General features: G+C 46.1%; 1 protein-coding gene across 1 annotated transcript in view; it reads right to left on the bottom strand.

The window, feature by feature from the left end:
- Window positions 1-1,739: 1,739 nt before the first annotated feature.
- Cul4a (cullin 4A) overlaps window positions 1,740-14,351 on the bottom strand; it is a 39,153-nt gene continuing 26,541 nt past the window's right edge. The window contains exons 13-20 of the mRNA XM_075986199.1: window positions 14,139-14,249; window positions 13,977-14,062; window positions 13,459-13,566; window positions 9,673-9,786; window positions 7,198-7,303; window positions 6,669-6,841; window positions 5,593-5,745; window positions 1,740-3,273 (exon numbers count right to left, since the gene is read on the bottom strand). Of these exons, the coding sequence (XP_075842314.1) occupies window positions 3,178-3,273; window positions 5,593-5,745; window positions 6,669-6,841; window positions 7,198-7,303; window positions 9,673-9,786; window positions 13,459-13,566; window positions 13,977-14,062; window positions 14,139-14,249 (947 nt within the window). The 3' untranslated portion in view covers window positions 1,740-3,177. The remainder of the gene's footprint in view (window positions 3,274-5,592; window positions 5,746-6,668; window positions 6,842-7,197; window positions 7,304-9,672; window positions 9,787-13,458; window positions 13,567-13,976; window positions 14,063-14,138; window positions 14,250-14,351) is intronic.

The raw sequence follows: 14,351 nt of genomic DNA, 5'->3' as shown, positions 1-14,351 counted from the left end.
GGAGTTTTGTTTGGTTTTTGTTTTTTCTCCGAGCTACACGCAAGGGCATGGTTGACTCCAGTCCAGACACTGATGCCCTCTGGCGAGCAGCTTTGAAACTAGATCTCTAGCTCTTCATGGTGGAAATGGATTGTATCTAGTCCCCAGGTGATCTTAGGGTCTGGCATTCTAAACTACTCTGACTCCTCCCTTAAGCTTTAATTCAACAGGGCCATAAGTCTAACTTCTCCACACACTCCCAAAGCTGACTCACCAATGGGCGTGCTACAGAGATGGGAGGAATAATTATCCCCTTAAAGCAATATTGTCCTTATCCTCCTCAGAAATGCCTCTCTCAGGCAGCACTAGCAGAATGTACATCTCAGTAACACTGAGGCCCCGCCTGCCTTTCTGAGTTCTAACGTACCAAAGGGCACTTCTTTGAGCCCAGTTTCTTGGTAACAGTCACAGGTGGCTTAGGGTGACAAGCAGAGCCAGGAGGGGTGGAAATGTCTTTAGCAGTCAAGGAAGAGCTAGCATTTGGGGGCAGAAGTGAGGCCCCCACTGGTTAGTGCCTGGGTAGAAGTACTAGACAAAGCCCTAGGCTCTGGAGCAGGGGTGTCTGGATTGTTACAGAGCATGTTTCATAGATTTAAGGTGTTTGTAAGGTGGTGGTAAGATTGCTCAGTCAGTTAAGTCATTGCAAGCACAAGAACTTGAGTTTGATCCACAGAAACACAAAGAAAGAAAGTCAGTATGTTATCACATGGCTTATTACAGCATGGGGGAAGAGATGGGTTGATCCTGGAAACTCATTTTGTGCGTGTGGAAGGAAGTCAGAGGGCAGCCTGCTGGAGTTGGTTCTTCTATCCTCTGTATTCCTGGGGTTGAAGACAGGTCACTAGAGTTGGTGCCAAGTGCGCTTACCCACTGAGTCTTCTTGCTGGTACCTCATCTGTACTTTAAAATGAGAGAATGCACATCTCTTTTCTTTTTTGAGGCCAGAGCTAATCAGAGACTTGCTAACAAAGCATGTTGGGCAGTGCTCTACCAGTGAGCCACATCCTCAGTCTCTCCCCTACCCATCCTTTTTCTTTCTTTTGGTTTTTCAAGACAGGGTTTTTATGTGTAGCCCTGGCTGTCTTGGAACTCACTCTGTAGACCAGGCTGGCCTCACCTCACAGAGATCCACCTGCCTCTGCGGGATTAAAGGCGTGCGCCACCACCTGGCTCCCCCTTAACTTTTAAGACTTTTAAGAGTCACTGGCCCACTCTGAGGAGGGACGCCCGCCTCTGAATGCTGCAGCAGACAGACTAGAGCAGCCTCATTCACACCCTGAGGGATCCTCCAGAGCTCTCACTGGTTGGTGTTTATCTTCTTGATGATGCCGCAGAAACAAAGGATCTTGTAAGAGTCAATATTGTGGGAAGGCTACCAACAAACTTCTAATCTTGTGTCACAACTTTTCATTTATTTCTCTTAGGGATTCTAGGCAAAACATTTTCTTCAATGCAATTTCCACCCTTACAGCCTGTATGTCTAGGTGCCCTTTTGTTTCCCATGATTCTGTCTGCTGTTTCTCCACATTGACTTGACCTGCTAAGTGAAAGATGGGCAGCAATGAACTGGCTGATGTCCTGCTGAACTAGTGCCTTAGTGGAAGAGACCGGAAGGGTCATTCATGTGACAGAGACAGGTGGTTTCCTTTTTTTTGATTTGCCAGCTGTTAAGGCTGCTGAACAGTCTGGAGGAATGTGTAGTCTGTATACTGAAATTTTTATTAAAGTAATTTAAAGGCCAATTTAACTAGTTTTATTCAAAGTAAGTCTACATTAAATTACAATATTAACAATCTGTAGACACAATGAACTTAAAATATAAGAAGTAGAAATAGAAATCTATTTGGTCTTTCCAAGACCACATATCATGGAACTCATAAATGAAAATTTACAAATATAGAAATGATACTTAAAGAGTAAGGATTTTAATATGGGAACCCAAAAGATGTCAGATTTTAAACATGCATGTTTCAAAAAGGGAGAATCCTTTAATAATTTAGCATAAAATCGAGTTATATAAACTTGGTATATTCCAGAAAATATTGCTTTAAACACTTATACATGATCAAAATTCCTTTGGTAGCTTTTAATCAAAATGAAACATGCTACTCTGTAAAATATAAAGTACTTTTAGATGTTGCAAAAATGTCTGTCATCATCACCATGGCAACACCACCATGGAGCCCTGTTCTCACTGCTCAGCCTCCTATGTGAACACACATAACATCACCAGGCACCAACAAATCCTTAGCCTTTTGACAGAAATAACCAAGCTTCATACAGCGCCAGGGCAGAGATCCAAGACAGTCCCTAGGCAAGACTCTAAAACCAGGCCCAGCTTTATTATGGTCACCACACAAACTGCAGCTTCAACAATCAAACAGCGATCACCCCAGTGCCAAAGCCAGGACCTCCACACTCAGTCAGCATGGAAACAAACACGAAACCCCCAAGCCCCTAAACAGAAATGACAAGTAGTCCTCTGGACGGGCTCTGCATCTCGAGTGACAGACATGATGTCCTCTTGGCACATCAGGGACCTCTCTTAGAAACCTGATTTACAGAAGCCAGTTTTGAACTTCCTGAAAACACACAGAGCAGAGGCCAGGGCTTAGGCTGCCAGGCTGAGTGTAGGCGGTCTGGACACTGTTTCTTCCCAGCGCCCACCAACCCAGGGCTTAGGCTGCCAGGCTGAGTGTAGGCGGTCTGGACACTGTTTCTTCCCAGCGCCCACCAACCCAGGGCTCCCCTCTGAGTGTTCACCTGGGGAAGAACGCAGTATCTAGGGTATTTCCACTGTGTCCCACAATCACACACACAACAAACCAAGCCTGTGGCTTTCTGCCGGAGGAACAAGAGCTTGTGAAGGAACTTCTCAACTAATATAGGCATGTCCAATCTAAAGTCAGGAGGGACAGAAACAAAGGAGAGGAAGAACGGAGAGGAAAGAAGTGTGACATCTCAAAGTCCTTGAGCCCTGGGAAGGATGATCCAAGAACCACCATGTCTTCTGCTTTGAATCCAAGTGTCACCACAGCTGCAGCTGCAGGGACCTGGAAGCAGCGCAGTAGTAGTGTTCACACTCTGCAGGTGCATCTTAGTGTTTGTCTCATGGGGAGAAGGCAGTCTGCTGACACATCACGCCACATAGTGGTACTGATTTGGACTGTCTTTGTCTCGCTCCATATAGTCTCTGTCTATAAGTGATTCAATCCTCTTTTTCAAATCTCCAGGCTAGAAAAGAAAAATCAAAATCAAACATTATAGGACACTAAACTTAGAAACACAAACCCAACATACAACATGACACATGTAACAGAAGCAAGCAACTCTACAACAGGCATACTTACATCAAGATCACGAATAATTACAAAATGATCGTGTTAGCATCATGTTCTGAACAAATGTTTGCACAGGGGTGACTGCACCTGGTTCCCTCACCTCCTTACATGAGCATATAAACAGGGCAAATCCTACATATTTCATGCTCTCACATGTTTAGAAGGAAACTCTGATCATGTTCTAGTGGGACATTCTTATTTTGCTATTTTGCTGTTATTATTATTGGTATTTTTTTTCTCTGTGTAGTCCCAGTTGTCCTGGAACTAATTCTGTAGACCAGGCTGGCCTCAAACTCACATAGATTCTCCTGCTTTTGCCTCCTGAGTGCTGGAATTAAAGGCATGCACCACTACTGTCTAGCTTGCTGCTATTATTTAAAAAAAAAATTTTTTTTTACACTTATTTCTTTTGTGTGTAAGAGTGTGGGCACATGCCATAACACCTGTGGGGAGGCCAGAAGACAGCCGTGGCACTTAACTCTCTCCTTCTACCACATGGGTTTCCGTGATCACACCAGGTTGTCAGGCTCTGTGAAGACGCCTTTACCCACCGAATCATCTTGTTGGTCCTGCTGAGATTCTAAGACAGGGTTTGCTCTACTTGAACTCACTCTGGTAGCCCAGGCTGGTTTCAATCTTCCTGTCTTAGGCTCCCCGAGGTAAGGACTATAGACATGCACACCTCTAGCCATCCTCATCCTTTGTGACGCATTCCTATCAATCCAGATTCACCAGGTACGCTTCATCTACAGGGGACAGTCACAATTTTGAGTGTTCTGCTAAGTTACTGCAAAAATGTATCTGTCATTGTCACTAGACAAACATCACGACAGCCTCGTCTCACTGCTTTAACTCGCATGTGACTATAAAGTAGGTGACCAGCCACAAACACCCGGCCCTGCCTTTCTTGTTTTGTTTTGTGACACAGGGTCTATGTAGCACTGACTGTCCTGCAACTCACTATGTAGAGCAGGGTAGACTCTAATTCACAGAGATCTGCCTGTTCCTACCCCTGAGTGCTGGGATTGAAGATGTGTACCACCATGCCAGTCAAAGAATTCAATCTCGGCCAGGTGGTGGCGGCGCATGCCTTTAATTCCAGCACTCAGGAGGCAGAGGCAGGTGGATCTCTGTGAGTTCGAGGCCAGCCTGGCTTACCATGTGAGTTCCAGGACAGGCTCCCAAGCTACAGAGAAACCCTGTCTCGATAAACCAAAGAAGAATTCAGTCTCTGTGCATGACTGAAATCAGGGCTGAGTCCACACCTTAAAATGTCTCTGCCCAAAGGCACCTGCCTCCACTTCTGCTGCAGTGGGAAGCAAATCAGTCGGCACTTGGCAGCAAGAGCCTTCTGCCATGGGGAGCATCAATTTTTAAACAGCAAATTCAGTGGCAGGCCATGCATTTTACAAGATGTGGCTGAACATACAATTAACTACATAAGCATGGTAGCTAGAGCTTTGCCCGGCTGCACGGTATCACTTTAATCACCAGGTTACTTCCTTTGCAAAGGGACAAACGCATCCTGGCTTTAGGTAGGAAACAACAGTATTGCATGGGCTGTGCACCAATCATCATGGAGGGAGGGGCCAGGCACTGTCGTACCCGTCCTTGAGGCACTGACTAATCAGTCTGTCTCAGTGTGACCCCAGATAAAGACGATCAACTCAGGTGTCACACAACCAGGGAACTTCCAGTTGCTGAAGGCCAGAGGTCCTGAGAGTTAAATTCCTTCAGAGCTGACAATGTACTTTAGGCCATATTTTATGGTGTATTTTTGTAATACTCCCCTAGCTCATCTGCATTTCATAACTTACAGAATCTCAGAGCTTAGTTCTAGAACAAGAAAGAAGAACAAGCCTGAGGCTGACTTACATCTCTTAAGTTGGAAACGCTATGTACCTTGTGAATGTCAAATCCAGCAGTTATCAACACCACCACCACAGAGGCCTAGGGAGTTGCCAATGCCATTGCCACAAGGGCCCGGGGAGTTAACAACATTACTGACACAAGGGCCCGGGGAGCAACTTACGTGCCACACTTAGGGAAGAACCTCTGTCCTGACACCTTGTGGCCCTCCTCCCTCCTGAAAACTCAAGCATGCAGTCTGCTTAGAGGAGCTCTGGTTTCCAGGGTGCTGATGGGTCAGATCTGCACAGAGGCCTTGCTATCACGTGTTAACCTAACATCCAACTGTGCTGACAGAACTTACCTTTACTGGAAATTTCAGCTGATTGTACAATTCAGAAACTAGAAGGTTATGACCAAGAGTCTTCCTCATTTTCATTATCCTGACTATGGCAGCGTCGATCTGGTACTGTCTGTCCTGGAATACTCTCTCTGTGGTGCTAACTTGTTCTTCAACCTAGACAAAAGAAGAAAGAATGAGAGGAGTATGAAGATGCTCCGGTGTTGCTTTGCACTGACAAACCTGGTTTTGACGCAGACTAAGGCAGGCTTTGGAGTTGTGCTTTATTACATTTCCATTTGTTCTATAAAAGCTCAGCTTTTCACAGTGTACAACTCTAAAACCAACCCTTGGAAAAGAGGGTCTATAACAGCGGCTACCTCCCTGGAGCACAGGACACTTGTGAGCACCATGTGGATACTGGGGACTCAGGTCCTCTGAAAGAGCGACCATTGTTCTTAACCACTGAGACATTCATTTCTCTAGCCGCCTTATACTGACTGCATTATTAGGTAATTTGAGTATATTTTCTGTCCAGCAAATTGAAAGCCTCAGGATGAATGACACAATAATTGTCTATGGAACAGAAGTAATCCATTAACTAAAGTTGTTTTGCATGCCCCCCCCCCCCATACTTCACAAGAAGTCTCCTCACACGCCTACTTAGACTAAGCATTTCTAGGAATGAGGAGACCATTAGAACCTACTGGGTGTGTGTGTAGCCTGCTCCCTATTGGAACTGCTGCTTCTGTGGTCTGTAGTTCTGTAGGACACCTCCTCCTTTCTCCACGGACAGCATAAGCATGTGTGCCAGGCAAAGCAGAGAGCAGGCACTAATTCTGGATATCCCATGTGTTTCTTTTGTGCTGGCATTTGATATAGGAAGGTATGATTTCACAGATGGGCATAGCAGTTAAACAGAGTTCTTGGCTTCTACTGATAACATAAAATTAATGAAAGCTACATGAGGGGACGCTACTCCAAACCCCTGCTTTTGCACAGATTCAGACATACGCCCTGGCCTCTAGCACTCACGACTTTACTAGAAAAGCGAAAGATCCCATGGTGAGACCGCGGAAGAAGAGAAAGCTGGCACTTACAGTTTCCTTCATCTGGATCTGATTGATCTTTATTCTGAACAACTTGTGTTTGAAGTCTCCATTGAAAATGAACTTATCTCCATCTTCCACCTCCTTTCCTTTGGGACTTTTAATCAGCACCCGCGCTTTCCCACAAGCCAGAGACTGCAGCGTTCTTCTCAGCTCACTGTCCTCTGAGGGAGGGAAGGAGGCAGACGTCACCAAGAGTCTCGACAATGAGAAACCATGGTGTGACAGCTGAGTCTGCACCTTCTCTTCATTTCCCCGGTGCTGCTGTAGGAACCCAGGGCCCTGTGGCATGCCAGGAAAGCACCCTGCCTCTGAGCTACACCACCAGTCTACTTCCTCTTTTTAATTAACACAGTGGTATTAAGAGCCAGGCGTGGTGGTGCACACTTTTAATCCTAGCACTTGGGAGGCACAAGTAGGTGAAATTCTGTGAGTTCTGGGATAGCTAAGGTGCCACTGTAAGATCCTATTTCCAAAACAAACAAAACAAAACCAAAAAAGTCCTAAGGAATCTTCCTACCTATGCCGGTGGCCATTTTTATTTCTTCAAAGCTGAATCCGTCCCCTTCGTTGAACATGAGCAGCACCAACGTCTGGAAGAGGGACACCTGAAACTCCTTCTTCCCCTGTAAGAAAAAGGAGCCATCACACAGGCTGCCTGGACACTTTGTGAGTTACGGCAGGCTGCTGTGTATGCATTGTTTTGGGGATTCAGAACTTACTAAAAGTCACCACGTAAGATGAAATTACGTTACTGATTAGAAAAGAATTAAATGATTATTGGGTATTACAGTTAAAAATTCTTGTCTTGGAGCTGGACATGGTGATGCCTGTAAGCCAGCAGTGGGAGGCTGAGGCAGGGATCCTGAGTCTCGTCTGCTGTGTGTCCACTGCTCTCTGCATTTTAACATGATTTTCCAGACGTCAGGCCTATTTATTTGTTTGTTGATGTTTTTAAGATAATGGCTTGTGATCCATCCCAGGGTGGCCTTGAACTTTCTAGCCTGTCTCTGCCTCTTGAGCATTGGGCTCATCAACATTACAGGTGGCTTCCTGAGGCTCTGGGTGGCAATGGGAAGGTTGGGTGATGGCATAGGAAAGAAAGGCCTGCAGAATGTTCAACACGGTGTTCAAACACATGGAGAGAGTGCTCAGTCAGCACCATCTCCTCTGCTTAGCTGCTCTGTGGAGGGCAGACTTTTTCTATCTAGAATGGCCCAGTGTACACGTGTCAGCCAGTACCACAGGATCTATCACTTCTGTAAGGAGAAGACAAAGGATAGGAAGGGGATTTGGGGAGCAGCAGTGCCAGGCGCCACAGCCCTGATTCACATGAGCAGAAAGCTGTATGCTGTCTGCAGAGGTCAGCTCCTAACTACAGCCAGAAAGCAATCAAAGACACAAGTGGCAGAACTGGACTTTGCTAAGACCTTGCAGAAGAGGTATGTGATACCCATACAGTACCACAATATTAGGAACTTTGAGTATTCTCCTTGACATACTTAAGTATACATGATTTATATATTAAAGTTAGATATGAGCATGAAGGCTTTCTCCCACATACTGCTTGGTGACACACGTCTTTGGTATACTCACACAGCCCATGTCTGCTCACTTTTTATGTGACAGCTGGTAATGGCAGAGAGCATTCTTACCCCCTGCCCTGTGAAATGCCTTAGGAAGGACTCCAGCTCTAGCAGAAGTAACTTGAGAAGAGAGGATGTGGAAATCTTGAAACATTCTCCTCTTGGGTTCTTGGCTTACGACAAAACGTGTTCATTTGCTTGGCGCTTTACAACAGGAGGAAGAAGGAACAGCTAACAGAGAGACAGAGCAGCCGGAGAGGGCTCAGCAGTGGAGTGCTCTGCTCTTGTATGGGACCACAACTGCCTGCAGTCAGTTTCAGTATATCCTTGGCCTCACGCACACATGCAGGCACACACACAGGCACACCAAAATAGGTTGCTTCTTAAACTGGAACTAAGGCAGTAAAAAGTAGGTAATCTGGGGTTTTGATCTGTACGATCAGACTTCTGCATGCTACTCTCCATGACACTATGTGCAGTATCATGCTCAGTTTCCTCTGGCAGCTGCACTTGCTGGACCTCTCTAGTATCCATCAGCATCCTGGCCTCTGCCACACCCCACTGTGTTTTAATCTGTAACCTTTTGTTTAGCAGAGAACTGGAGCACATTTTCACCGCACTGGGTTTCAGGTATGCTTATACACTGCTGCCTTTTCACACCCACTGCTCTTTTAATGATTGCATGTACGGCGTGTAACTGTGTGTAAACACATGTGCTGGTGTGCACGCGGAGGCCAGAGGAGGATGTTGAGTGTCCTACTCTGTTGCTTTCCATCCTCTTCTCTTGAGACAATGTCTCTTGCTGAACTTGGATCTCGCTGTTTTTCAGTGAGGCTGATGGCCAGCAAGTCCCTGTAATCCTCCTGTCTCTGCACATCTACTGCATAGGTTATAGGTGAGCAGAGTCATGCCTATTACAGATGTTTTAAGTAATCTTGTGTGTGTGTGTATGTGTAGTTACCTGTCATGGTGCACTCATGGAGGTCAGGGGACAGCTTGTGGGAGTTGTTTCCCTCTTTCTACCATGTGGGTCCTTGGGAATCCCTCTGGTTGTGGCTTGGTTTCAGGTGACTTTACCAGCAGAGGCATCTTGCCAACACCCATACCTGGTTTTTTATGTGAGTGCTAGGAATTCAGGAACTCATGATTGTGCAGCAGGATCACCTTATCTATTGATTCATTCCCCAACCCTGGTAAATAATTTTCTATTGATTAATTTACAATTGATTTTTGTTAAGTAGAGTATTAACCCTTTACTTGTTATTTTTATTGACCAAAAAAAGCTAGTGCTACATCATACTGAAAAAAAATCTTGCCTTTCACTGTTATGGAAGTTCAAGAATAACCTGAAAATTATCCTAAAATATTGGCAGAGGGGAAGAAACAGGAGTAGTGCATAAAGAACTGACCTCCTTAAACTCCGCCTTCAACACAGCATGTCCCAGAGTTGTCTGCCACTGGAGCTTCCGGCCACTGTGCTTACCCAGATAGAACGTCTTGAATACTTCCTGAAGTCTGACCATCTGCCAAGCCAAGAGACACGAGACTGAGCACACTGAGCCCTTCCAGACCTGCACCGCTGAACCGAGAAGGCGATTCTAGATTCTGAGCCTTATTTTCTATATTCTGCTACCTGTGATAATACCCACAGGCCTGAGACTGTGGAGTTTCCTATGACATCTGGCTTTTGTCTGCTTTGGTGCTTGGCACTCAGGCTTCACCCACTCCTGCTGGTCCATGTGGCCACCTGAGTCAAATGGTGCCTGTAGCCGCCCAGTGACTTTCCTCTTCCGACTAAGGCTGGTGTCATATGCTATTATCGTTCGTATTGAAATGGCCCGTGGGGGCTTGGCTGCTAGCTGACAGACTTTGGAAAGCAATTGAGCCACGAGGAATTTAAACTCATTAATGAATTAGTTGGAAAGTTCTGGAAACTCAGAGGTGGGTTCTGTTTGGAGGAAGTAGGTCACCAGGGATATGCCTTTGAAAGTATGTCCTATCCCTGGCCTCCTCTTTGACCCTGAAGGCTTCTGCTGCTGTGATGCTCCTGTCTTGACCATGGCTATAAGTGGTTTCTCTCAAGGACTGTCACAGTGACAAAAGCTGACCAGCATGGACCTCACAAGTGCACACAGAGCACATGCTGAATGACTTACTTCACGGGCACCAAGGAGTGAGCGCAGGCTAGCAACCACCAGCAGTGTGGCTACCTCTCCTGAGCCCCTTCTCTACTCGATGCCCTTATCACAGGGAGCCCTTTGAGCCTTCCCAGCCTTTAGAATTAAATTTTCCAGTTTTGGGGATTCTGCTGCAACTATAGAAAACAGACTAAGACAGATACTTTCAAGAAAGTAAAAAGAGAGCTCACAGAGAAAATATTTGCAGATCACACATCTGATGAGAGTCAAGCACCTAGCAAGCATATGCGACGAGCTCTTAAATAACAACAACAACAAAAAAAAAAAAACAGGCTACATAGAGAAACCCTGTCCCCAAAAACAAAAACGAAAAAACAAAACAAAAACAGACAACGAAAAGTAGAGTTGAATAGACAGTTCCCAAAGACTCACAAATGTCAACACACATGGAAAGATATCTAGCATCACCATTGGGGAAATGCTAATCACACCAGGTGGGCACCACCACTCCTCTATGGTGGGGATGGCAGAAAGGCGAGGAAAGGCTGGTGAGGAGGAACAAGCTGCTCCTCAATTAAAAGCAAAACAACTCAGGCCTGGAAATCTGTTCCAGTTATGTGCCCAAAAGTGACCACAGATGTTCACATAAAAATTTGTAGACTCTGGGCAGTGGTGGTGCATGCCTTTAATTCCAGCACTTGGGAGGCAGAGGCAGGTGGATCTCTGTGAGTTTGAGGCCAGCCTGGTCTATAAGAGCTTATTCTTGGACAGCTAGGGCTGTTCCACAGAGAAATCCTGTCTCAAAAAACAAAACAAATAAATCTGTATGCCAATCTTCATAGTCACATCATTCATGATTATCCAAAGGCAGAAAGAACCTGGACCCTATCATTAAATGAATGTCTGAGCAAGCTGCCCGTACACAGAGCCGAAAGAGGAATAAGCACTGCACCAACACATGATGTAGCATGAGGAATCCTGGAATAGGGAGTAATGCCAACATCAATGTGCACATCACGTATGAGTCCCAAAACATGGGACAACAAGGACAAGCAAGTCATAGAAAGCAGAGGTGATCATCTTCAGTTATCTTCGGTTACCACCTGTTTAATATGCCACTCCAAGATGAAATAGTCTATGTGAATGTGTATTTTGTCACAGCTGCCTTAGGTAAAGCTCCAACATCTTTTGCAAGAAAACAAAATGTACCCAAAGACAATGAGGAGCCAGCTGAGAGATAATGTGGACATTTAAGTAAGAACCCCCAAGTTTAGTGATAGACCTAAAAACTGATATATAAAATGGGAGACTAGAGACCTCTATTATAGAAGAATGTCAGCTTCTAAACAGGTGGAACCGGACAACCAGCCCCATGCATCCGATGAGACTGATTCAGACAGGGAGATGAGCACAGTTTACAATTACTATTCATAGAGGTTAAACACTAACAGAGGCTGAAGGAGCCCAACATCACAAGACACTTGAGCAGCACTTGCAGGACAATGATCCAGAGCCCGAGATGTGGCTCTGCCTGTGGACCCTGGGCTCGTGAGTACCACAACACTGTTGAGTCAGTGTTCACTGTTGCAACAAATGCCTCAGAAAAAGAAATAGAGAGGAAGTGCTCATTTGGGGTACTTTCAGCCCAGTTTGTGGCACCGTCACCAACGGCATGGTGAAAAGGACCTGGAGGAAGGGCGTGGCAGAGGAGTGGCCAGGAATCAGGGAGCAGAGTAGGACGTGCCTGCTTCCTCCAGTAGCTGCACCCTGCAGATCCACAAGCTTCTTAACGGTCCTTTGCATTTGAACCCACTAACTGACTAAGACAGATCAGAATCTCTCTAGACATGTCCTCGCAGACACCCAGAGGCAAGCTTCACTAGCTGAAATTCGTCCTCAATCCAATCATGCTGACAACTCAGATTAACCACAGCAATTAAAGGATGTATTGAGATAGCTGGTAAAGCTTGGAGGAGGGACTCCTACCAGTGAGCATTTTCTAATCTGAAGTGCTTGGGGCCAATTCTGGGAGGCCTGCACTGAGGCAGGGAAGGCAAAGGTATCACACACCCCACTGAACAGGAAAGAGATGCCATCGACATAGCCAGCGCTAAATACAGGTATTCTAGGAACCACCCTGTGTACTTTCTGTAAGTCTGGACAATTTCAGAACAAGTGAAAACACTTGCAGTGTTCTGAGAGGCCTGCTAGGTAGAAGGGAAAGTGATTCCCTGTGGGTGTGACCAAGAACAGCTACCAGGACAAAGGCAACACGGGGTTTTCTGGAAGAAATTTTGCTCAGGCACAAAAAAGCCTGAAAACAAAATAAACATGACCCCCAGTGGTCAAGTCTATGGCAAGTGGTGGGGCAGGCAGCACTTGGGTAGCAGGAGAACTGGCCAGAAGCTGGTCTAGTCATGTTCAGTGGAGGAAGATGGAAGCATGGGGCACTGTGCAGAGCCACGGGAAAGGAGACATGCTAGCTGCATGCTGGGCTGCAAGGCTGCGAGGACACATAGGACAGAGATGGAGACAAACAGAGAAGGCCATAGAGATCAGTGGGGTCCAAATAAGGAAACCAGAGAAACAAACTATCTTAGAACTGAGAAGGGTTTCAGGAGAGAGTTCTGACTTGGTCCTAGAAGGCCCAGCCTCACCCTTGCTGTCTGGGCCTCTGCAGCCTCTGAGTCCCTGTCCTCTGGAAAGGTCCCCACCCTTTGTGATGAAGACAGAGTCACTCAGGAGGTCTACTCACTCCTCCTTCTCTGGGCATGGTGTGGCCATGTTGGATTTTGGCCTCACTGAGCCTACAACTCCATGTTCCACTTCAGGTTCTGCACAATGCTTCAAGTCAATACGTAAGGCCCTTAACACCAGACCAGACTCTGCTGGAAAGCAGAGAGCAGTCAGGTGAGCTGTCATTTTCACGAGTGCCCTTGTGATGAAGAAAAGGACAGGTGCCTCTGACCATGACTGAAGAGGTCACTGTCCAACACCACTTTCCAGGGGCCACAGAACAGGTCTGGCCATAGTGGGCTTGCCCAGCAGATCACTCACCTCTGGAGGGAGGTGCACTTCCATGGGCGTGTATGTGGGCCAGTAGCCCATGGTAAGGATGTTCACCGTGAGGTCAATGGGGCCTGGTGCACTTTGGTTCTGCATATGCTAAAAACAAAGATATCCAAGACACAATAAGTAGATAGATGCTTAAAAGAAATGTTGTGTGTATAAAATTATGTATCTTTTTTTTATTGAAACAAAGTCTTTCAATGTAGCCCTAGCTACTTTGAAATTTAACTATGTAGAAACCATAGTTAACCATGTAGAACTGGTTTCAAACTAAGAGATCTGCCTGCTTCTGCCTCCTAAGTGCTGGGGTTAAAGGTATGTGCCACCATGCCCAGCCTGGAATTTATATAATTTTAGAAACAGTTTCACATATGGATCTACTCAGTGTTTCAAACATGTTCCATTATGTTCCAATGTCACTGGAATCTTTTTCTTTACTTGGTCTATGCTACAACGTGACTGACCATTAGACCCACTGAGCCAGCTTTACTGAAGAAACAACTCACTTGCTTGAAGTGAACCATGATGTCTTTGGAAAGCTCCATGTCCTTGAACATGCCCTCCAGCTTGCTGGTGAAGGCAGCTCCACACTCTGCGACATGTGAAGGAGTGGGTGAGAAAGAGCTGTGCGTGGTGCCCGCCCGCGAGCCGGCCCACCCTGAGCTCACCGTGCTTGAGCTTCGACAGCATGGACTTCTCTGCATCCACCGATGCGCTCTTCCCCACCAGCAGCCGTTTTGCTAAATCTTTCTTATAAAATGCTTCAAAGACATCTTTACCTGTGCAAACAGAGGAAAACCACGACTTGAGATAGCTGGTTTACGTGTTGTGCTACACGGGTGAGAAGAAAGCTCCTCCTGAGCGCAGGTCAGCATGTTCAT

The sequence above is a fragment of the Microtus pennsylvanicus genome, chromosome 9 (assembly GCF_037038515.1).
Source record: "Microtus pennsylvanicus isolate mMicPen1 chromosome 9, mMicPen1.hap1, whole genome shotgun sequence".
Lineage (NCBI taxonomy): Eukaryota > Metazoa > Chordata > Mammalia > Rodentia > Cricetidae > Microtus > Microtus pennsylvanicus.
This window is presented reverse-complemented; position numbering and strand designations above follow the sequence as displayed.